This window comes from Peromyscus leucopus, chromosome 8b (assembly GCF_004664715.2).
Source record: "Peromyscus leucopus breed LL Stock chromosome 8b, UCI_PerLeu_2.1, whole genome shotgun sequence".
Classification (NCBI taxonomy): Eukaryota; Metazoa; Chordata; class Mammalia; order Rodentia; family Cricetidae; genus Peromyscus; species Peromyscus leucopus.
In genome coordinates, this window is record NC_051086.1 from 48576111 (window position 1) to 48602179 (window position 26069).

The following is a 26069-nucleotide window of genomic DNA, read 5'->3' on the forward strand; positions in this document are numbered from 1 at the left end:
ATAATAACATATTTCAAAAAGTACTTCTTTAAAGTGTATCCTTTCTTTCACCAATGATCTAGCACCATTTTATATACTGTATAGAAAGGTGTCTATAACACAAGAAGACACACAAGAGGAAAAGACAGAAAAAGGAAGCTGAGGTGACTTTTATTCACATATTTTGTATCTCTGTGTATGTGCATATCTGTGTGCATATGCCTTGTGTATGTGGGTGCTCACAGAGACCAAGGTATGCAGTCCCATGGGGCTGAAGTTGTAAGCCACCCAACATGAGAGCTGGGAATTAAATTTAAATTTAAATGAAACTTAGGTCCTCTGGAAGAGCAACAGATGTTCTTAATCCATGAACCATCTCTCTAGCCCCTGTAGTAACTTTCTAGAAGTCACTGTGTTGAAGGGTAATAGAAGGATGAGATATCTTCTGGAATTTAGATCATCAGGTGTGTTCAAGAGAAGAAAAAGTAAATCAAAGAAAGAGGACACTACTTTGCAACTGTTCCCATGGTCTTTCAAGTGTTCTAAGTAGTCATCATGATGTGCTTTGTCATATGGTGTAATATAAAGCAGACAACATCTATGAAGTTGGCATCCTAAAACAATCTATGGTCTGAATCTAATCACCTGGGGGACCTGGACTCACGAAGAATGCAAACTTCTAAAGCTACATCCAAAAAGGTCAATTCCATGGAGGGGAAAAAAAAAAAGGAATGGTCCAGGTCAGCTTAGACTCAAAAAAAGAATGCAAAAGCTGAAAATGAGGCATCATTTTAAGGTGACTATTTTTCAGATATTTAGGAACTGTAAGTATTGCCAATGTAATAAAACAAAATTCTTGACTATTTTATTCATTTAACGTTATTGTGTTCATGTAAAAGAATGTACATCTTGGAAAAGGGACACCTGAGTGTTTAGAATAAAATGGTTCAGCAAGCATGCAAGTGTACAACGCACACATGCATACATTCACATATTTATATGTGGGGAAAGAGAGCTTGGCAAACTGTAAACCATTTCCATATAAAACATTATGCAAAAATTCTATATTTCAGATCTTCCTTACATTCAACAAGTTAAAGAGTAATTCTAGCTTCTCTAGGCTGAGAAAAAAACTCTAAAAGCCTACCATATGGAATTTCGGGTGATTCCAGTCCTTATAAAATGGAGGTTGAAGTAGGAAGATTCCAAATTTGAAGCCAGCCTGGGCTTCATTAGACCTTGTTTCAAAAATACAAGCAAAGGGCATTTCTGATATGTTACAATATATCCAGGAGAGTTAAGCTACTTCCAGGCTTTCAAAATTAATGCTCTTGTCTATGTACTAATGTCAGCCTCTGTAAACCAATTAATAGGACTATTTCATTTGATCCAGCAATATCAGAGCTGCAGAGGTTACAGTTGGCCTGTAGGATAAAGTTGTAGGATAGGATAGGCCTGTAGGATACAGTTGTCCTAGAGTTGGGTAAAGTCAGGAAGAACATTGAGTCCTTAGGCTCCTTTTCTTGGTGGCCTCAGAACAATATCTCTACGCAAGAACACGGCCTGTTTGTTTCTTTAAAAGTTATCTGAATTCAGAACAGTTGGCTATATCTGGACCATAGCTACATCTTTAAGACTTGCATGAATCAAAAGCAATTCTTTTTTTTTTTAATTAATTTATTTTTTTCTTTGCCCTGGAGGAGATGAGAATGGGGGTAGGCTGGGGGGGAAGGCCAGGGATGGGGAGGGGGGAAGACAGGGGAATCCGTGGCTGATATGTAAAATTAAATTAAACTATAAAATTAAAAAAAAAAAAAAAAGCAATTCTTAAGGAACATCATACTGTGCTAATGTTTGGGTATGTCTTGTTCCTAAGTGTTCTGGTGCTAGAGGCTTGGTCCCCAAGATGTCAGTAGTAAGACAGTCAATTATTTAGACAACAGACCATTAAGAGGTGAGGCTTCTAAAGAAGTTAGCTGGTCAAAGGGGGACTCAGAAAGGATTGGTGATGGGCTCTTAAGTCAGGTCTCCTGGGAAGAGGTTGTTATAAAACAGGGCCCTTTAGCCCTCTCTGCATGCAGACAATTCCCTTTCCATTTCTCTACCATACTGTGGTAAAGCTGAAGGCTCTCACCAGAAGCAAACAGATGAGAGCCACTCAGTCTTCAACTTTCAGCCTCTAAAACTACAAGTTTAACATTCCTTCCCTACAAGTACTCAGCTTTAGGTGTTCTGTTATCACAAGAACAACAATAAAACCATATTGTTACAGAGAACATTGTTCCAGCTAATCTTCGCACTAAACCAGCTCTGAGCCAGGTAACATGCTTAGTTATTCTCTGGGCTGTATGCTTACTGAATGTGTCAGTTATGGCAGTTACCAAATGTGTCCAATCATTCTGATTTCTTGTCTTTAAATCTGCTATGCCATTTGTTCCTAATTAACATGATGAAAATAGGATTTTGTAAATTGTATCTATCGAGTGAGACAACATTCACAAAGCTCAGATTCTAAAAGAAAATGTCTTTCTACACACACACACACACACACACACACACACACACTCTTACATTTTCATTTGTAGAAAAAGTGAATCAAAGAATCTAATAAACAGGGTACTGACAATGCAACGATTCTAAAGTACTGTCAATACTGAAACATTTCATATGCAACGCTTTCCAAACACGAAGCCCGTGTATACCAAGCAACAGAACACATGTAAAGAACAGGCAGCACTGTGTTCCACATGATCACACACTGAAGTAAGAAACAGAATTGAAGGCAAACTGATTTCCAAGTAATGTAGGGAAGAAAATGTATTCAAGGTTTTAAATGAATATGAAATCTGAAGAAACACCAGGCCCATTCATCCAGAGCATGTCAGAAAATCTTGAACATCCAGCTTGTGATTATTCTGACTAAAAACTTTTGTGACACTTATAGAAGCAATCATGAAGGAAACAAAGGAGGACAAACTATATTTTAATTCTTGGAGGCATGATAGCTCAGTGAGTAAAGGCGCTTGTTAAGTGAGACTGGTAACGTTGGTTCAATTCTTGGAATCTATTATGTAAAGGTGGGAGGAGAGAACTGACTCCATGAAGGTGCCCTCTGACCTCCACACATGCACCACGGCACACATGCCCCCATGCCTCCATCAAAGAGGAGGTTTTAAAAAGTCTCCAGTACTGAAACAGATTGAGAGAAAAGGCTCAATCAACACCAGCAAACCTTATCATCACTTATAGGAGTATGCTGCTCTCCTTTAAAGGACCATGGACACTAAAAGAAGAAACTGGTGGTGGCGGGGGTGTGAGGGGGTGTGTGTGGGGGTGTTAAAATATAGACACCAAACACCAATCAAATGCAGTTCAAAATCTGGCCTGTGGAATAGGCCATGCAAATATACAGGGATATAGCAAACAGGGAAGCTCTGAAAGGAGAGTGTCCATCTGTCTTCCTGAGGTAAAAGCTGCTTCCTGCTAAATGCCTAAGGTCTCTAGCTTTGCATTTATTGCTATGTTCCATCCATCCCTGAAGTAAGAAATCACAATTGGAGCACAGCTTCTGACTCTGCAAGACACACTGCATTCTGCCAGGGACTGTGTTCCTGTACCAAGTTACTCTTACTGAACTTCTAATAGCATCCTTCAGCAGCCTAGAATATGTATCTCTCAACTGATACTGATTATCTATTATGGCCAAGAAAGTACAAGAGATAGAAAGAACACAAAGACATGGACCATTTATCACCTGGTTGACTGGGTGAGTTGAATACAATGAAAACAAAAATCAGGAAAGACCGTAAATCCTAAATGCCAAACAAGAGGATTAATGTGTATAAGGAGCACACTGAAATAATTTAGCAATGTTTCCAGAAGTTAAAACTTAAGCTTGGAAATGCTTAGGGAGAGAGATATTCTAGCACAGTGAAGCTACATGGCTGAAGGCAGATTCCTTATACCTAGCACCAAATGGCACAGACTCTCTATGCAATGACTGCCAAGCAAGAGACTTGGCTGCACACTTACTGCCATATATGGCCTACACCCAGCATCTCTTGTCTTGGCAATGGAGTCCACAAGCTGTCCACTGATGCCGAAATCACAGAGCTTAATATTTCCACTTCTGTCCAGAAGAATATTGGAAGGTTTGATATCTGCAAGAGATGCATGCCATTCAGTATACAACTGATCAATCAAGCAACTCCAAAGTACTGCAGTCGAAACTACTGAAAATTTCGAGTCCTTAAATTGAGATATACAAGAAACAAAACTTCACTTAGCACATGCAATCATTTATTTATGTTTTAAACACACATCAATAACTAAGACCAAAAGTGGTAGCTTATTCCTGTAATCCCAGCACTTGTGACACTGCTGGGGGAACATTGCCAAGAGTTTGAGGCCAACCTGGGCTACAGAGTAAGACTTTGTCCATGAAACTAAAAAGAGACTAGGACTGTAATATAACAGGCCAACTCCTTTCACCACTATAATTTAACAAGCTAGAAGATATAACATCTTCACATGTATAAAACACAAACAAATCATGGTTTTCAGCAGTCAGAATGAGGAATGAACTTTATCAGATAATAGACTAAGACTAAGCTAATTTTCAAAAAATGTCAACAATTACAAAACAAAGTATAAGGTATACCAACCTAGCATGAACCAACAATTTCATTAAGTATTGCTTTAATTTATGAAAGTGTTATTTTAAAGGAAGAAATTATTTATTTTCAAAAAATGCAGTTATTTCTAAGAGATTTTTTTTTTAGGATTGATTTTTATTCGTGTGTGTGTGTGTGTGTGTGTGTGTGTGTGTGTGCGTGTGTGTCTGTGCGTGCGCGCGCCAAAGTGTAGGCTGAGACCCTGGTAGGTCGGAAGCTATCAGATCCCCTGGAGCTAGAGTACAGGAGGCTGTGAACCACCCAGGGTAGGTGCTGGGAACAGAATTTGGGTCCTGTGAAGAGCAGCAAGCACTTTTTAACTGCGGAACCAATTCTCTAGCCCCTCTCAGGGTCTTTTGATCTTAAATGGCTTTCTCCAGTTTCTCCCAACCAACTTTCCCTTTGACTCATTTCTCTGACTTTCAGAACTATTGTGCCTTGTTCAGCATGCAAACAGCCAAAGGTCCTCCTCATTGATAATCACTACCAATGTGCCAATAAGCTGACTGTCAAAATTTCCCCTATGCTGTCCAATTTCTCTATTTCTATCACAATCCTTCTATCTATTTCATTACCAGTGTCATGGAAAACTTAATAAATTAAGACACAGAAAACATCGATATATCATTCCAAAAGTCTAGAAAAGCTCCCCTATGTTAACAGACCCAGAAGATCACCTCTTAAAAACACCCATTCCTAATCCTCCCATCCCAGGTTTCTCGTGGAATCTGCATCTTGTCAAGGCTTCTATCCACACTTCTAAACGTGGCTCCTGGCTAGTCTCAGCTTTATCAGGATAAGTCTCTTGTTCTTAGAGCAGGGGACAATTCTAGTGAATGTGACATAGAACACAAACATGAAAAAAAAAAAATGTTCCTGCTGCTAAAAAAGTCATCCAGGAAGTGAGAGTCCTTTCTTCAGTATTGCTTCTGTTGGGTCTAGAAGTAATACTTGGAGCTGAAATGGTCATTAATGCCACACAATCAATGCTTTTACAAACGGGTCATGTTTTAGGGGAGTTTCAGTTTATAATGTGAATTTTAAGTCTCTTTTACAAACACATGCTCTAAAGTAAGAAACATTTCATAGGAGAAATACCATGGCTTTAAAATGCTTGAGTATAGGGACTAGGAGTGTAGCTAAGTGGTAGGGAGCACTTGTCAGGCATGCACAAGAACCTGGGTTCAATTTCCAGCAACGGGGGTGGGGGGGATGCCTTAAGGTACTGTCTCCTCAGATTCTTCTTTGAATGTCTGCATGGCCACTCTGATGCTCTGACCATATGCAGTCATCAATTATACTGGGCAATGAGTGATTTATTTTTAGCCATTTATGTTTCCCTTTTATCAATTTTATTGGTACATCTGAACTGTACAAAAGGTTTCATTATCAACAGTAACTATTTCTAACTAAGATCAAGAATCTGCAGCAAAATGTAATTGTAAATCTAAAACACTTACTCAGTTAGATGGACATTTAAAGAACCCCTGATGCTAGAAGGTATACACCACCTGGGGTTTCTCTGTGTTTGTTTGGTAAGTTGGGTTTCTTGTTTTGTTGGCCACAAACACAAATATTCCATGAAAGTTTATATAGTATTATGGTAGTTTTCATTAAAAAATGTTTTAACCAATTTAAGGAGAAAAAGTTGACTCCTAATCCACAGAAAGCAATCCATACCCACCTCTGTGAATAATTTTCAAGTTTTCTTTTAAGTGGTTTAGTGCTTTCACAGTCTAGGGAGAAAAAGAAGAGGTGGGATAAAGATTTTTGTGTTTTTAAGAAAATAGCCCAACCACCTATCACAAGCAATAGCCTGCATGCCCTCTGTATGCTTTCTCAGCTTAGCATTTCAAATGCTATCTTCTGTATTTTGAATGACAATGGCATACAATTTTACATTGGAAAGTTGCCTTTTCATGGTCCTCTCTGACCGTTAAGAAAACAGTAACATGACTTACATATTAAGTCACTAAAAAGTTGTATATAGTTTTTGTACCTCAAGCCTGTACAATCATAAAAATAGCACAAGTTCACTGGACTGGTTCTACTATCCATGATGGTGATAATTTCCATAAATCCTCAGTTCCTCACACTCATTCACTAAACCCTTGATGTAAGTTCTGCAGATCTGGCATATCTGCTCAGCCAGCAGCAACTTATCCTGTCATGGGTCACACTACTCATGATTAGAAATCATAGGCTTCTTCAGAAAGGGAGGCAACAGAGACTTGACAACAGGCCAGTACATTTGCTGTTTAAAATAAGGAGAAAGGAAAGAAAAAGGAAAGACAGAAAGAAAAAGAAGTCAAGTCTTTGCTGTCAGAGGAATTATAAGAAAAATGTAGAAATTACCACCTTGTATTATCTGTAAAACCCTTCCTGTGTGTTCACTGGTCAATTAATTAGCAAGAGATTTTACAGAAAGTAATTTAAAATGTGCTTAATATATAAGGTGATCACCTAGTCTAAAAAACACAAACACACATACTAATTAAGCTATTCATGTACATACTATATACATTACAATACATGATAAAATAATTTTATATTTGTTTTCCAAATTTCACAGCTATCCTGTTATGCTGTAGTTAAGTGGGATTATGAGATCAGGCTATGGAGGTTTTGATCATCAACAACTTAAAACTGTAAATACCAAGGCAAATTAATATTTCAATGCTTTTGGATTTACCATCTATAAAAATGGGATATACTTACCATAGAGTTACCAAGAAAATTATGTTATAAAATCTTGGCTCAACACAAATAATATTCACTCACCATTAACTACTATATTAATTCTATTATTGTATGGTGCTGCAGTACTATTCTACTGTATAGTAATATTGAATTCTAATACTGTGAACAGTGGTGAACAGTGGCAAGTTCTAAGACAACAGTAGCTTGGTACAATGGAGGGGTGCTAAATCAATGTAAGATTTACATACTCATCTGAGCAATCAATAAGTTTTTAGTTCAACTCAGTTTATAGTATTATATGAAAATATATCTTAGGTTAGCTAGCTAATGAAAAATTTTAAATTTAATCATTAATTTGGCAGTGACAAAATTTTAACAAAATTATCCATCTTAAAGTAACTTATTAACTATGGTTTAACCAAAAATTTAGGCCGGGCAGTGCATGCCTTTAATCCCAGAACTAGGGAGCAGAGCCAGGCGGATCTCTGTGAATTCAAGGCCAGCTTGGTCTACAGAGCAAGATCCAGGACAGGCACCAAAACTACACAGAGAAACCCTATCTTGAAAAACCAAAAAAAAAAAAAAAAAAGTTTCAAAAATTTAAGTCTACTAAATGCACACATCTTTTACAACTGAAATAGAGTCCAGAAATTATGTTTTTAAATCAGTTTCATTAGCTTTAGAAATCAATAAACTGGCAACTGAGAAACTAGCTTGGGGAAGGGACTGATTCAAATAAATCAGAAGTAACATGCAACCACAGTATGATTTAGCTCACACACCAACTAACTAGACAAGTATATCTGGCTCAGGTTCTCAGGGATTCTAATGTCTTATCAGTTTTGCTTTATAAAAAATAAGTTGCCTTTTCCACTGTAAAATAAAATGTACACACTCATCAAATAAAAGACGAGAACAAGAAAGAAAGTTATTGTGAATCCAGTTTTCAAACCATAACACATATTCCCAAGAGAACTCTTTCCCTTTTTGGTCTTCTAGTAAAAGTGAAGTGATCAAATTAATCATTGCTGGCTACTAAGATTGCAAATCAACTTTTTTAAGATGGTTTAAATTGAATAATCCTCAATCTTAAACTACAGCAAAACATACCTTGTCGAAAAGCTTCAATTAAGGGGCTTCAAAAAGACTTCTGCCACTCTGATTAGCTTAGGGATATAATCTACTTAAGATAGTTAAAACAACAAGGGAAACAAATATAAAATTGCATTTCTAGTTTTACTTAAGCCAGTCTCTTATAGCTCGTTGAGATTTGAATAAACACAACAATGTAATACTCACAGATCATATTTTGAAAAGTGTTCCTCAGACCTATTATGTTAATTATGGCACAGAAATGACTTTATCTCTTATCCTACTAAAAATGATTTTCCCAGAGAGGCAAGAAGACCAATAGCTTGTGCATTCAGAAACACCAGCAACTTCTTCACCCAGTTACACATCAGTGGTGTGAAAGCCAGATACTTACTGCTAAAGTGATTTTGCCTAAGATCTCTTCCGGAATAACGTCATCTAACACACTATATACATATTTGTAAAACTTATCGAACGAGGTAGACATGAGCTCCATACAGATCCAACAGTCGCCCTGTAAAACAACAGAAGCTTGTCACCACTAAAATCCTAATATTAAGCACCGGTGCCTCCCCTAGTTAGGAGAGAAACAGAATCCAGAAGGAAGACATCTTGCTCTGCTTTTACACTGAACCTCCAACTCATGATCATTTTTTATTCACCATTAAGGATCCGGGAATAATAGCCTACCTGCATTTAAATATAATTATGTGACTAAAGCCTGTTTTACCCACTCTTTTTTTTTTTTTTTTGTATTTTTAAATTTATTCATTTTTTTCAAGTATGTCTGTGTGTGGGAGAGTGCAGTACCCTCAGAGGCCAAGGGAGGATGTCAAATCCCCTGAGACTAGGGCTGCATACAGGTAATTGTGTGTTGGAAACTGAACCCGGGGCCTTTACAAGAGCAGTCAGTGCTTCTAATGGCTGAGCCATCTCTTCAGCACTATTTTATCCACTCTTAACTTACACAGAAAACTTTTTGTACTTTGATAAAAATTTCAAATTTTGCCATAACTGAGCAAAAAATTGGGAAATATATGGAAAACTATCCTTTCTCCTTGACAAAAGAGTTTATCTTGAGAAACTACTAAAACTTCTCAAACTAGAAGGCTAGAAAGGAATAGCAAATGCCACCTCATTCAGACCAGAAGTCTTCTTGGTGAGGTGAGTCAGCTTGCTCAGTGTTCCTTTTCCCTGTCTCCTCCATGCAGCAGGTACCACTGTCTACTGCAGCACAACTGTATTTTTTTTTTTTGCTTGTCTTCAGGAAATCAGTGCTGGCAACCATGAAGACAGGGTAGGAAAACAATTTTATCATAGAGAAGCAGGAAAAAGTTCCTGCTTTCCTGCAGTCACTGTGATCTGATAACAGCACAACCAGTGTTCTAGTGATAAACAATTCCTAAGTTTCAAATTGTGTGTTTACCTCCATAGGTGAGAACACCCTGTGATGTCCTACCCCATGCCACCACTGATGGGAGTCAGCATTTCACCCTATGTAGCCGTGTTTTCTATAGTACCTAGTATACATGTAGCCATTTTTCTACAGTAACCACACTAGTTATTAGACCAACTGTCACAGTAGTTGTGCTTCAAGTAACCCTAAGGTATTATAACTACTACACCTTATGATTGGTATAATTATGATTATCACTTACTGTGTCAATATTATGTTGAATTTTTTCACTGGTATATGTGCAGGAAAAAACAATATAAGAATTTGGTAATATCAGAGGTGTCAGGCTTCCACTGGATACACCTTGGGATGTACCTCCTGCAAATAAGGGGAGCCTACTGTAGCCAGACTGACATTTGATAGAATCACCCCATGAATAGGAATACATCTTTAATATTCCATAAGCTACGGAAACTAAACAAGTCAAACTGAAAATGGTGTACCACACTGAGAGAGTATCTTAAGTTCCTTTCCTTGACACCGTGGTCATAGAGGTAGGCAGGAAAGGTAGAAGAAAGCGCAGGGCCTTAGCAGGAAAGGAACTAGCAGCTGCGTCCATGGGAACAGGGTACACAGCACTGACCAAAGGAGAAAAGCTACCATCAGAGATAATGCTGAAAATCATCTTCAACAACTTTGATGCTGCCACTAATTTATGGAGACAGTTGTAGTTTCAAAGGTTTTCTACCCAGTAACCTCTTAACTCTCAAGCCTGTTCTAGACTAAGGAAGTTAATGCCCCTTAAGGGAAAATCATTCACTAGTGACTGAGCTTTGCACTAGAGAATGCAGCTTCCCTGAGTCTTTTCTTCAGTTAGGCCTCATAGCACAAGCACATTCACCTCACAAGTGTGAAGAGCATACACTGAAGAACACTGAGATGAGTAATGGGACTAGAACATTTATGTCACTAAATGACTGGGGAGCATTTTTAATGCGTATTTGACATAATAAACCTTTACATTTCCTTTCTTCTCAATGTTAACTTTCTACAGTATTCTCAGAGAATAGTTCACACAGAAAAATCAAAACTCTCCACCAAAAACACACACAATTTTATTGTCTTCTAAAGACACCTCTCAGTAGATTTACTATATCTTTCTATTAGAGAAAACTACAGTGCACTCAGACCCCCATCATCAAATAAGTAATTTTGGGGTGGAAAGATCCCTCCTGCTGAGAGCCTGGGAGGCCTGCCACTTTCTGTTTATGTAGGCCTAGGCCTCCTCCCTGCTCCTCTATGAAATGAGACTGCCCACTACCGTCTATGGACTGTAATAAAGGTCCTGTGAGTTAGCACAGGTAAAACATAAAGTGCCTTGCATGTGGATGGTGAGGGGTTGGGGGGTGGAGGTGTGTGGTCAGAGCAGACCACCACCAGGAGGGAAGAAGGAACTGAGAACTGAGGATGAGATGGAAAGACAGCAAGCAGCTGCAGAAGGACATCCCTGCAGGTTCTAAGGGACACAACCAAGTTCTACCCCTCTGCCATCCCCTGTTGTCCATAGCTACAAACAGACCAAAGCCATGAGCCAGGCTTGAAGAAGGAACAGGAAGGAGGGGTAAGAATGGGAGGAAACCACCTGCGCTACCAGAAAGAGCAGTGACAGTGACAGCCTGTCATGTTCAGCCAAAGGTGCCTGGAACACACAACAGAAGAAGGGAGGTGGGCGGGGAGGTGGGGGGAGAAGACCTGTGGTTGGTATGTAAAATGAACAAAAAATTTCTTAATTAAAAAAAAAGAAAGAAAATGGAAAAAAAAAAGAAATTCCTGAATGTGAATTTATTGGGAAACAAAAGCAGAAGATGATAAAATACTGAATTAACAAGATGAGATGTCAAAGAAAAAATTCCTAAAGATAAAAATTCCTAAAGATGAAATCTAGATAAACTCAACAACATAGTTATACACCAACAACAACCATTTAAAAAATAAAATATTTATACATACATCATTGACAACAGAAAGTAAAGCAATAAGGCACACAGGAACGAGTCTAATGAGACAGGAAAAAGACTTACACAACAACCAACTATAAAATGTTGCCAAAGACCCTAACAGGTCAAGCAAATGAAGACTATATCATGGATAAAATGAACTTAGTAGGTATCTCTAGAATCTTCCATACAACAGATATGGAATCTGAGCAGCCCAGTGAACCTTCTTTATGACTGGACACATTCTAATTTACAAGCAAGTGTTCACAAAACAAATAAACAAATCAAAATAACAACCCAGACCTTATCAAATCAGTAGAAAAACTAATAAACTATCAATAGCCGGAAAAATCACAAAATCAAACAAACACCCAAGAGACTGAACAATTCTTTCTGGAATGAACAGTGTACCAATAAAGAAATTAGGAAGAAAACCAGATGTTTTTCAGAACCAAATGAAAATGAAAGCAGTTTGCCAGAACTTCAATATACACCTACTGCTCTTCTAAGAGGAAAATACATCGCTATGAGTACTTACACTAGAAGAAAAATCAGAGCAATCACTAATAAGAGCCTAATACATTCCAAGAACATTATTCATTCATGAATAATGAAAGTCAAGGCAAAAATTACTGAAAGAGAGACAAAAAGAATTATACACAGAAGCAATCAAAGAAAAAGTTGGTTTTGCCTGGTATGGTGGCCACACCATTTGTAGTAGCACTTCAGGAAGCAGAGGCATGCAAATCTCTGAGTCTGAGGTCAGACTGGTCTACAGAGTGAGTTCCATGTCAGCCAGGGCTACACAGACAGAACCTGTCTAAAAGAGACAGTCAGACAGACAGACAGACAGACAGACAGACACACACACACACACACGAAAGAAAAGAAAAAGTTGGTGCTCTAATAAACAAAACTGGTACACCCCCTAGTCAATCTAACTAGAGAAAATTAAAATTAATAGAATTGGAAAGGGGTATATTACAACATATGCCAATGATAGAGGATCACTAGGAATTGCTTTCAAAATACATATTTTTTTTTCTTTCTCAAGACAGAGTTTCTCTGTGTACAGCCCTAGCTGTCCTGGAACTCTCTTTGTAGACCAGGCTGGCCTTGAACTCACAGAGATCCACCTGCCTCTGCCTCTGCCTCCTAAGTGCTGGGATTAAAAGCATGCACTATTACCACCTGGCTAAAAATATATTCTTAAAAGACTAGAAAATCTAGGAAAGATAAATTTATAGACATATACAGCTTAACAAAATAAAGTCAAGAAGATAAAAGCAACTAAGCAGATCCACAAGGAGCAATAAAATTAAAGTGGTAATAAAATCCCCCAATAAGGAAAAGCCCAGGAGCAGAAAGACTGACAAATGAATTTGACCAGGTTTTTCCAGAAGAGCCAGCACCAACATCCCAACATCCTCAGACTGCTCCATAAAATAGAAAGGAAGGATCACTATTCTACAAAGTTGCCATTACAATAACACCAAACCCACACACGCACAGGGCATTTCAACAAAATACTTGCAAAACAAATTCAAGAACCCATAAATATCAAATCAAGCTGGTTTCATTCCAGTAATGTAAGGATTGTTTCACACATACACTTATGCATACTACTTTTCTGTAACCATAACAAAGGCAACTCTTAGAAGTTTATTTGGACCTATGGGTCTAGAAGGATAAGAACCCATCATGGTGGGACGGTATGGTGGCAAGCAGCAGCAGGAACAGGAAACCAAATGTTTTTATCTTTAAGTACAAGCACAAAGCTGAGAATGAACTATAGGTCGAATGTGAAGATATACTTTCAAAGCTTGTCCCAGTACAATACTTACTCCAGGAAGGCCATACCTCTTAAAACTCTCCAAACAGTGCCACCAACTGGAACTGGGGACCAAGTATCAAATGCCTGAGCCTATGGGGGACATTTTTCATTCAAGTCACCTCATACAATAAAATAATGCAGCACATTAATAAAACTCAAGGAGAGAATCGCATGATCATCTCAATAGATACAGACAAGGCTTTTGACAAAGTGTAACATTCCTTCAGGATGAAAGCCCTAAAGAAATTAAGGTTAGAAGCACACATAGCAAACTTATAGTCTAGACTACCGTGAATTAAGAGAACTGAAGGCATTTGCTCTGACATCAGAAAAGAAACAAGGGTGTCCCCTTTTATTTGACATAATGTTCAATGAGCAATGAGACAAGAGAAAGAAATTTAAAAGGATACAAATAATAAAAAAAAGAAGTCAAACAATCCCTATTTACAGATGCCATAATCCCTTTTCTTTCTTACTTTCTTTTTTTGAGACTAGGTTTGTCTGTGTAGTCCTGGCTGTCCTAAAACTCAATTTGTAGACCAGGCTGGCCTCGAACTCACAGACGTCAGCCTGCCTCTGCCTCCCGAGTGCTGGGATTAAAGGCATGCACCATCATGCCTGGCTGACATGATCCTATTTTTGAAAGACCCTACAGACTCTATCAGAAAACTCTAGATGTGGTAACCACAGTAAAGTAGCTGTGGTGGTCTGAATAAGAATGGTCCTTATAGGCTCAGATATTTAAATACTTGGTCCCCAGTTAGTGGGGGAAGGATTATTTGGGAAGGATTAGGAGGTGTGGCCTTGTTGGAGGAAATGTGTCATTGGGGGTGGTCTCTGAGGTTTCAAAAGCCCACACCATTCCCAGTAAGCTCTCTCTGCCCTTCTGTCCGCTGCCGTGCTCCCCACTGTGATGGTCATGGACTCACCCTCTGAAACTGCAAGCCTCAATAAACCCTTTCTTCTCTAAGTTGTCTTGGTCATGGTGTCTCTTCACAGCAAAAGGTAAGTAACTAAGACAGAAACTGTATTTATATCTACTACAAATATAAAACTCAGTAGCCTTTCCATATACAAACAATGAACTTGCCCAGAAAGAAATTGGGGGGTGGGGAGAAGGGACCAAACAAACAAAAGCAAAACAAAATAAAACAAAAAAAAAACAAACCCTTCATTCATCAGTTTCAAAAACTAAGTAAAATACCTAGGAAAACCCTAACTAGGAGGGTAAAACTGTAAAGCCTGGAAGGAAGAAACTGAAGAATATACTAAAAGATGGAAAGACCTCTAAAGCACGAATGAATAGAATTAACATTGTGATAATTGGATATGGCCCAAAGCAACCTACAGGCTCAGCACAGTCCCTGTTCTGGCTAGTTTTCTGTCACTTTTACACAAGCTAGAGTCATCAGAGGAGGGAGCCTCAATTGAGAAAACGCCTCTGTAAGACTGGGCTATAAACAAGTTTGCAAGGCATTTTCTGGATTAGTGATTGATTGAGGAGGGCCCAGTCCGTTGTGGGTAGGGTACCCCTGGGCTGGTGGTCCTGGGTTCTATAAGGAAGCAGGTTGAACAAGCCAGTATTAAGCAGCATCCCTTCATGGCCTCTACATCAGTTCCTACCTCCATGCTATTGCCCTTCTTGAGTTCCTGAACTCACTGCTTTTGATGATGAACTGTTCTATGGAACCGTGAGTGAAATAAACCCTTTCCTTCCCGAGTTGCTTTTTGGTCATGGTGTTGCATCACAGCAATAGTAACCCTAACCAAGACAGTCCCATCCAAATTTCAGTGGGATTCCACATAGAACTAGAAAGAAAAGCAAAATAAAAATCAAACAAATGAATACTAAGCAATACTAAAAAGAAGAAACAATACTGGAGGCATCATAATACCTGATCTGAAACTATATCAACCAGAGACACACAATGGCAGAAATAGTGGTGGTACAGCACAGAGACCAATGGTATACAAAACAGGACCTAGAAATGACTCTAGAAAGCTACAGCCACGAAATCTTAGACAAATGTGTTAAAAATATAGTTACAAAAGAAACCTCTTCAACAAATAGTGCTAGTAAACTGGATATTTAACATAAAAGAAGGGAAATAGGTCCGTATCTTCTTACACACACACACACACACACACACACACACACACACACACACAAATCCAATATTGACTAGAACAAAAACCTTAATCTAAGACCTACAGTTGCTAGAGAAAAACAAGTAGAACATTCCAAGCAGAGGTGCAGGCAAGGCCTTTTTAAAAGGACTTCAACAGCATGTAAGCAATTCTAGGAGAACTGACAAATGGGATTACATGAAATTAAAAAGTTTCTATATGCCAAAAAACAAAAACAGGAACAGAGCAAAGTAACTACCTACAGAATAGGGGGAAGTCTTTGCCAGCGATATAACTGACAAAGGATTAATATCTAGAATCTATAAAGAACTACAAGTTAAACACAACAAAATAAAATCTGATCATCCAATCAATAAGTAAGCTAATGAATAGACAATTCTCAAAGGAAGAAATACAAATGCCTAAGAAACATTTGAAAAAGGGTTTTCAAAATGCTTAGCAATCAAAGAAATAAAAACTAAAACTGCTCTAAGATTGCATCTCACCTTGTCAAAATGGCTCTCATAAAGAAAACAAATGTCGATGGAGATTAGGAAGAGAGTAACCCTTATAAACTGCTGGTAGGAGTGTAAACTTGTACGGTCACTATGGAAATCAGTATGGAGGCCCTCAAAAACGCTAAAAGTAGAACTATCATATGATACAGCCATAGCCACTCTTAGGTACACATGTGAAGATCTGAATCAACCTATCAGATATGCTACCACATTCACATCTGTTGTACATTCACAGTCAAAGTACAGAACCAGCCTCAATGTCTACCAACAGATGAATGGTCTTTTAAAAATATGGTGCAAATACACAATGGAATTTTATTCTTTTGTAAAGAATAAAATCATATCCTTTGCAGGAAAATGGATGAAACAAGAAACAATCATATGAAGCAAAATGAGCCAGATTCAGAAAGATAAAAACTGCATATTTTATGCCACATGCAGAATATATAATACACACACACACACACATACACACGCATATAGACATATGTATGTATACATGTATATATACACAGAAATGACATGAAAGTAAATTAGGATCTGAGAGGGGAGGAAGAAGTCTGAAGGGGGGAATAAAGTGAATAAGAAGGGGTACTAACTACTGACATGAGAGCAGAAAAGGAGACAGTTAAAAAATGGAAGGTACTCAGCAACAGGGAATGTGGTGGGTTGAAAGAAAATGGCCCCCAAAGGGAGTGACACTATTAGGAGGTGTAGCCTTGTTGGAGGAAGTGTGTCACTGTGGGGGTGGGCTTTGAGGTCTCTTTTGCTCAAGATTCACTTAGTGTGACAGTCAGTCGACTTCCTGCAGCCTTTTGGTCAAGATGTAGCCAGCATCACACCTGCTTGCATGCCTCCATGCTTCCCATCATGATGATAATGGACTGAACCTCTGAACTGTAAGCTGCCACCTCAATGAAATGTTTTCCTTTATAAGAGTTGCCATGGTCATGGTGTCTCTTCACAGCAATAGAAACCCTAACTAAAACAGGGAGGAAGAAAAACAAGGAAGGGCAGGTGGGTGGGGCAAATAATAAAAAAGTGTAATGAAAGATACACATAAAGGGGGCTAGAGGAAGAAAAGGGAAGGGAAAAGTAATACAAGTTTATTTTAATTAAAAATTTACTTTTTAAAAAAAATAAAGGTGTCATCATGACACCAATTTCATTACTAACCAAAAAAATTTAAATATAATAATTCTTTAAAAAATCTACACTGAAGTACTGATACACAGATGTGTCACATTCTTAATAGAAAACATATTAATATAAGCATTCTTAATAGAAAACATATGGGATTCAGAACTAACAACTACAAATATACAGAACTATTCACATTTGTATAGAAGATAATCATCCTTTAATGTAAGAAGCTGTGAGTCCAAATTTCACTGGAGTTCCTCCCTAGAACTAGTAAGGAAAGCATAACAAAACAAACCAATGAGTGGCCAAAGCAATCCTAAGCAGAAAGAACAACCTACAGGTTAACTTGGATGGCTCTGTACTACAATAATGAGAGACAACTTCCTTGTTAATGGGTCACTTTGCTGAAGATCAGAATTTAATCCTGCCATCTTCTTACTCATCCAAATTAAATATGCATTTATCAGCTAAAAGCCAAATAGTTTACCCGTACCTCTCTGAAGAGTGCACCATAGAACTGAACAATGTATGGGCAATCACTACTCCGCATTACTACATCCAAATCCATGAGAAGTTGTTTTTGTTCTTTTTCATCCACAGTTGACCGTATTCTCTGGAAAAGAATGATAACAGATGTCATACAAACAGAATAGTTTCAGAAACTTGAGTAAAACTTTACCACAGCACTGAAAATTACCAAACTTCATAATATTAACCAGACAGGAAAATTACCATATTTCTTTTACTTTATATTTGTAAGTTTGATCAGAGAACATTTAACAAAAAGCACTCAGGAATTCTTTTAAGGGCACAGGACTCTGGATCACACATTCACTGATGATAATGGGGGTTACACAACAATGCTCTTAGGCTCTGAGAATTACACCCACATGCAAATACAAAGAAAATCATAGAGTATAGAAGTTTTCATATAAATAATTATAGGCAGCTTCACAACATATATTTTTAACCATCATCTCAGAATTGTATAGGCTCTAGCATCCAATGCAACACACAGCCTTAACTACCTAGGAAATTTATTCACTGGATTGTGATGGAAAACAGTCTGGGACAGAAAAAGTGAGGACCAGTATGGGGAGCATAGAGATGAGAATCCAAGCTTTTCAAAGCCTGATGGGGGTCTTCCTTCACTGAACTTCCTCTACATTAAAAACAGGAAGTTCTCCCTGGCTTTCTGTTAATGGTTTGGCATGCAGGTCAGCGGAGGGGAGGGGAAGGGGGAGAAGAAGACACAGGACACGACCCCAAAATGGAGCAACAACAGAGGGCTCCTTTTGCCTGTTCCTAAGCTGAAAAGTGAGTCCTCTGTACACTACAGATCTGGGGCAGAGTCCTAACCAAACTGTACAACTCTGCACATTTCTAAGACTGTCAGAAAACATCTATACTCCGCCTCCCAACCAGAACACTATAAAATACATAGGCTTCAGCTGAACACTCCCTACTACACTATTAAGATAGAACAGAATCAAGTTCAGAAAATATAAGACATTAATAACAGAAGTACAGTTTAACATTAAAGCATGCAAAGAACTTTTATTCTCATAAAAAAGTTCACAATGTCACACTGTGTCACTGTACACAACACAAAGCACATACTTACAAGGTAAGTTAGTATCAAAAAATACACAAGGTAGCATTTTGTCCTCCAAGACTTCAAGGTATCTGTCCTCAATGTTCTTGCAAGGGGTGAAGGCAGTCAATTAAATTCTTGAGCCCATTTTACAGAAGAGAAGCCAGAGGCAGAGATACAAAAGAGTATTCCATGTGACACGAGAACAAGCAGTTAAAGAACAGAAGTGGGTTCTCTCAGTTTTATGGTTTGACACTATACCAGGCATCCATCCCATATACTCCAAATATATTTTTAAACTGTATTTCATTAAAATGCATACCTTGCTAGCTACAGTGTTTCATACAAAAGGAAATGTCTTGACTTTAATTTAGAATGTTACATTGACTATCAATGTCATAGAAATAAAAATAAAAGTAAGAATGAGAGACAGAAGAGACAAGCAGCCCCCTTAGAGGTGAGAACAGTTTCCTTCTTTTCTCTTAATTTCTCATTTTTCATAGTTTGAGAATAACTTTGCTTCTAAATCAACATTACCATCTTGCTGCAAAAGGAAACCTGGTAAAAGTCTAAGTAAGCAGACATGTGATTTGTGTTTGTTCAAAACACAAACATGGCAAAGATAATTTTAAGTAATTTTAATTAATAATCAGTAATTATTTGAATTAACATTTATTTCTATTTTAACAATGTAATTTCAATGTGTGGCTGTAAAAAGTCAATGTGATTTTTAAAAGAATTTTATTATTTCCACATATCAGAATTTAAAACAAAGAGCTGATAACGAGAGAGAGAGAGAGAGAGAGAGAGAGAGAGAGAGAGAGAGAGAGAGAGAACTCAAACTACTCTTAGATTGAGACTTCTATGTAGTAGCTTATGTATTCTCACTATTCAGGCTTTTTTTAATGATTACTTTTCTATCTTTCCTACATATGTATATTAGTAAATATAACTATACTAACATACATGATTAGAAAACATGATTTTTAAATTTTGTTTTCCTGAGTTTTCTAAGTTTATATTTTTACAAAGTTTATCTAAGTCTAAAAAAGAACATTACAGTGAAAAACCAGAACAGTTCATATCCATGTCTGACTTCTGGAGGCAGATTTCCAAAACTTGGCCATAGCTAAAGCAAGGAAGCGTGCTGCTCCACAGTGTTGAGGCCCAGCTGAAATCCCTAGCAACACTGTTACTAACTAGAATGTGGGGACAGTTCCTGGGCAGCTCTAGGCTTTGGCAAGAGAACTGTACACAGTTCACTTCTGTACATAAAGGAACACCACCACTGATGGCTTCAGGTCCAACGTGACAGTGGTGTGCCTGGGACTCTGCACTAGACTAACACCTCCTTATGTTCTCACTCTGTTCAAGAAGCACTGTGGGTAGAGGTGAGCAGCCAGCTGCTGGGATTCCACCTGAATGATTCTGGACTGAGTACGCATAGCTCAATAACTACAGTAAAGTTCTGAGGTTGAGTTGTAACATTTATCTCAGTGAACACTTTATAAACTAAACCAATTCAAGAGGCCTAACGTTCCTCCCAAAAGAGAATTAACTACAAGTATATACCTAGATTAACAGTATATTCAAGTTGATGACTCTAATTCAGGACCTTGATAAATAACTCAAGTTAGAGAATACCTACGGATTATGAGTACTGTAAAACTGGTTGTAACACAGTCACTACCAGGACACTTGCCTATGGATATCAGAATAGTAGCATGGGAAAAGCTTCCACCATTTGCAACAAATAAGGCCAATGTGGGCTAATACCAAGCAGAACCCCAAAAAGCTGAACATGTCAGTAAGAACCTTTCCTTCCCTTCCCTTCCCAGTCTGTCCTTATTCCCAGCCACAGGCGAACAGAAATGCAAAGATAAAATAACACTCACCATGCTCAGAGGCTGAACCAGGGAATGCATGCATTGGTTTCTAAGAAATGCTCACTTACTTACATCTTAAATTGAAGCTGAGTGGGAGTGCTATTAGTTTGGGTAGCACAAGCCTTTATCTTTTTCTTCTCTTCTTTTTTTCTTACTCAAAGAGTAGGGGAAATGTCCATAAGAGACCATGAAACACTTTAAAAAGTCATCTCATGATTGAACAAGTTTCATTTACAATCAAATATAGGGAAATTCCACAAAATTTTTTATTCTAGGCTTTCCATTGGTCACTATTCTATTAACCATGTTTAGTTAACACATGCCCCTGGGAAAATAGCTGTCATTCTTGAAAAGCAATTCACATCTCTTTCTAATACAAAAGTATCTTTGAACTATTTCTATTTTTACTTTAACTGAATGTAACATAGTTTAAATAAACATCTAAAATAATAATGGAAAATTATAACTTTCGTATACAATTTTTCAGTGAAGAAATTATATTCATGGAGCAGCAAAAATAATTTAATTGTCCAAATTTGTATTCAAGGTCATTCAAGCATCTGGTAAGACTTTAAAAGCAGGAAAACATCAAACAACTAAGCATGTAGGTATGATCAGAAATGCCAAGTGGTTCCACCAGCATCACAGAGGAAAGATAATAAGTTAAATGTGTAGCTCTCTAGCTTTTGGAATAGTGCTTTATTTTATGGTTCTTTTTTTTTTTTTTTTTTTTTTTTTTCTTTTTGGTTTTTCAAGACAGGGTTTCTCTGTGTAGCTTTGCACCTTTCCTGGAACTCTTGGTAGCCCAGACTGGCCTCAAACTCACAGAGATCCACCTGCCTCTGCCTCCCGAGTGCTGGGATTAAAGGCGTGCGCCACCACTGCCCAGCTATTTTATGGTTCTTTAAAAAAAAAAAAAAAAGACCTTCATTCTTCTAAAACTACTATAATAGCATGTGCCACTAGCTAGAGATGCAAATTCAGGTAAGAAACTAGAAAAGGAGATGCCCTGCACCTGCTACAGTCCCACTACTCCATACAACCTTCCTCTGGGCCACATAAAATCTTAAGAATTTTTATTTTCTGTCTTCTACTGACTCATATTCCTGCTAAACAAGTTCATGCTTAGAGTCTCTATACAGATGACATACTTCAGTTCCTAAGACATTGCATAGCACCATGACCAACAAGGACAAACAGATGGCAATATCATCCAAAATAGACAGGGAAGATGAGGTGTGGGGAGAAGCATGAAACAGATCAAAGATACATTTGTTTTCATGTTCAAAAGTAATAAATTTTATCTATTGAGTATGAAATTATCATGTATTTACAGTTACTAAGTCCAGAAGAAAGGTTGTGAAGTTTAGCTGTAAACTCATGGACCTCTTTTCAATCAATTTATAAAATTCTAGTTTTATCTTCACCAAATTAACAAATTAATATTAGTACTTCCAATTTTTCTCATTGAGGACACTAGAGCCTGATACTTTTATATGTTCTGGCTGTGCACTGAGAACTTGTGAGAATATGTCATATCCAGCCATAGGAAGAGGACAAAGTTAATGAAACACACTTGATAAGCTTGATGAAGGGGCTTCTTCCTCTCCACTAAGCACATCATGTGCATTCAAACAGCATAATACTGACCAGCACTAATGTTTCTAGTTTCTCTCCACTAAGCACATCATGTGCATTCAAACAGCATAATACTGACCAACACTAATGTTTCTAAGGTCTAAAGATCATGTCATCACTCCTGTCCCTATAAAATTAAAAGAGACAATGATCCAAATCTAAAGGATAGCCAGGGGTAAGGTCTCAGATAGCAAGCAATATTAGGAAATATACCAAATGGTAGTTCAGGTGTCCCCATGGAGAGTAAGACATAATAAGCCTAGCATAGCTATGTATGCTGGGATATAATTCAGTATCAGATTCAGATAGGTTTACTAAGCAATGGTCAGTTTCAAAGACTAGATTCAAGTATGACCTGAAAAACACAATGAGTGGTTAAAATTCACCTATAACAAGCATTTCCAAACTTCCTTTGAACTGGTATTCTGAGGGCTTTCAAACTTCTTCCCCCATGATCCCAACACCTTCCCTCTTATTTTATTTGTTTGTTTGTTTCATGGTAAAGACTGAACCCAAGACCTCAGGCATGCTTAAACACATTTACCACTTTCCTATATTCTCAGCCTCTTCTAACCTCTACTGATTTATCTATTTTAGTTACTGAGTTTCATGTAAGATTTTTATAAGAAAGAACCCTTGTTATGAAAGCACTCATTTGAAGCTACAACAGAAAAGGCACAAATGTAATTTGAATGGAGGCAGCTTTGTCGTATCTGGAATTCCCCACTCTTGGGCAGCCTCAGTTTGTACTGTGCATAGGAAATACCACACCTCTAAGCAACACTAGGAAGGTAAAGGCTCAGTCAATCATGGATTTCTTAATTTAGCCACATGATCTAACCAATAAAAAGATCACAAGATAATAAAGATCAAGCAACACAGCCACAAAGTCTGCATCCCTTCCAGATTTACATAATCAAATGTCGTCACTATGGTCTTTCAATTGCCTAATGAGTACTCTGATATCAAAAGGGAACTATCCCATTAAAGTCACCTCTGTCACTATCACATTAGGGCCTTCAGAAGAATATGCAAGATATAAATACAAACACTAAAAGAAACACTCTCCCACAGTGATTACCGGCCACCAATATCTACCAAAACCATTAAGGGATGGAACTTTTAACAGAAGTGTTGGCATAGTCTCCAGAGTGGTGGAGAAACAAGCCAAATTGTACTTTTATAATCCCTGTCTTCCCATATGTTGAAGCATTCTCCCTGGAGGGAAGAGAAAGGTTCACAAGACTCAGGAAGCCCCTGCAGCTCACAAGATTTGTAAGTCGCCCCCCTCCAACACACTTCCACCCTAGGGTTATACAAGCAGTGACAACTGCCAGAGAGGAGGCTCCTGCTGGCTCTGACACCTACAAGTTGTGCAGGGAACTCAAGGAATGCAGCTTCCATGAGTCATCATCCACTCTGGGGTGGGGCTTTCTGTGGTATGGATTCCTCTGAGTCACCAATGCTGCTCTAAGTAATCCCTCACCTAGGTTCCTGTGAGCAGCCCTAATGAACTCAGTAGCTCACCAAGCTACACTTGGGTGAAGCTGTTTCTCTGGTCTGCTGCTGCTGTCCTATCTAGGGTAGATAATTGTTCTCTTCTCCCCAGGCAGAGTAACTCTGGGAGTAAATACTGTTGCCCTGGTTTGGCGCCCTTTCAGCAGCCAGATGTGGCTGACGGCAAAGCAAGGGCTACCCAGAGCTTGTCAGAACTGAGGCACCAGCTCCAGTGACAGACACAAATGTGGCCTTGCTCTCCTGGGATTAAGCCAGGCCAACCAGAATAAGCTGGTCCCACAGAGACCAAGAGGGTGGAGTAAAGCACAGCACCTTAGGTTGGGTCAGTAGATGATTCATGGAAAATGAGTGGATTAGAGTGCCAAATAGGTGGTGTTTCTCATCCATACTGCTGTACCCAACATTGTTTTTTAGTTATATTTTCCTATTTCTTTACTATATTTGCCGTGGAGGGAGGGGTGTGTGCATGTACAAAAGGCAGAGAACCACTGGTGGGAGTTGGCTCTCTTCTTCCCCTATGTTTGTCCCAAGGTCTGAACTATGGCTATCAGGTTGGCAGCGAGGGCCTTTACTGCTGGGCCATCTCATCCACCCAATATGCTCTCATAAGGAAAGATACAAGTGATGAAATCTTTTCATGCTGTACTGGACCTTCAATAGTCTTTCTTTTTAAATATTCTTAGCCATCCAAAAAACTAGTACTTGCTTGGAACAGACAGTAGGCTTTCAGGGATCCTGTCTACCCTCTGTAAAAAGGTGCATTTGATCTAATGCTAACCCTTGAGTATCTCAGAAGCACTGTAAGAGTGGTTAAGGAGTTTAAATGAGAGCACCCTGTTGAGTGGAAGATGGCCCTCTTAGAGCCCGAAGGTTGCTGGCTGAAAAATCAGTACCAGGAGTTGTGCTTCCATTTAGTCAGTTATTGGCCAGGGTGGCCCTAAGCCCCACAAACCATACAATCTATTGCCACTACTATTGGTTACATGTCAGAACTAGAAGTAAAACCCCATGCTGATGACACCACGGCCTTTGACTCAGACATGGAGGGATCAGACTAGGACTGTGATGGAAGTCCCTTCCCTGCTGGCTGACTTGTGTGGTACAGGAGGCACTAAGGTTGCTAGGGGCTGTTATTGACAGTGTTGCTCAGTTATGGACTCTCTGAGCTGTACCACCATGCCAGGTATTACTAACTGGAGTAATAGTGCATTGCACAACTGTCATGGGTGCAACCAACTGCCTTCTGACTGGATTTAAGTCCCTTTACACCAGACAGAACTTGTATCTGCTAAGCCAAAAGCCCACAGTTAGGGAGATAATGGGCCCCAATATGGGGAAAAACAAAGCAAAACTGTTGTTTTGTTAAACAGATATGATATGCCTGTCCAATTACCTTAATATTTGTATCTGCAACCACAGGTTACTGCTGTCAGCCTAGATGACTCATGAAAAGAAACTTCTTCCTTGCAACGGGCAGTGTTTAGTGCAGATTCATAGCCAGTCGAGCTTACGAGAGTAGATGACTGTTGCTGTAGCACAGCAGCCCAATGTTCAGTGATAGGTGGAGTAATCAGATACACCCATTACCCCTTCCACACAACAGAGAATTTGGAGTAAGAGGAAGCAAAAACATTGAGCTGGAGGAAGAGGTAGAACAATGTGCAGCTCTTTCCTTCCCACTGAAGTGTTTTATTTCCAACTGGGAGAGAGGATGGAGGTTAAGGCTCAGAAAACAAATGAAATGCAAAAGGTCCCGGAAACTCTTGAAACTTAAGACTCACATAATCCTGGGGGAATATATAAACAGTAACAACTGCTCTCCACGGCAGGCTGACCTATCTGAAAGATATACAGAGAACACCAGGGATGCAGCTTTCCTAAGTGCTGGGTGGGGCTTTTCTCTAATACAACTGCCCAAGTCCTCCTACTCCTCTAATCTCACCTTACATGCCCCATAAGGAACTCCAATAAATA

The 26069-nt window shown here is 38.6% G+C and overlaps 1 protein-coding gene across 5 annotated transcripts in view; it reads right to left on the reverse strand.

The window, feature by feature from the left end:
- The window catches only part of Map2k4 (mitogen-activated protein kinase kinase 4), a 95522-nt gene that overhangs the window by 12215 nt on the left and 57238 nt on the right, over positions 1–26069 (reverse strand). For 4 of the 5 annotated variants that reach the window (XM_028869355.2, XM_028869353.2, XM_028869356.2 and 1 more), the window contains 4 exons: positions 17953–18072; positions 8839–8958; positions 6337–6388; positions 4012–4139 (listed from right to left, as the gene is read on the reverse strand). In XM_028869355.2, coding sequence (XP_028725188.1) covers positions 4012–4139; positions 6337–6388; positions 8839–8958; positions 17953–18072 — 420 coding nt within the window. Of the gene's footprint in view, positions 1–4011; positions 4140–6336; positions 6389–8838; positions 8959–17952; positions 18073–19083; positions 19646–26069 lie in introns of those variants that run through there. The other variant, XM_028869359.2, reaches the window with a different exon arrangement.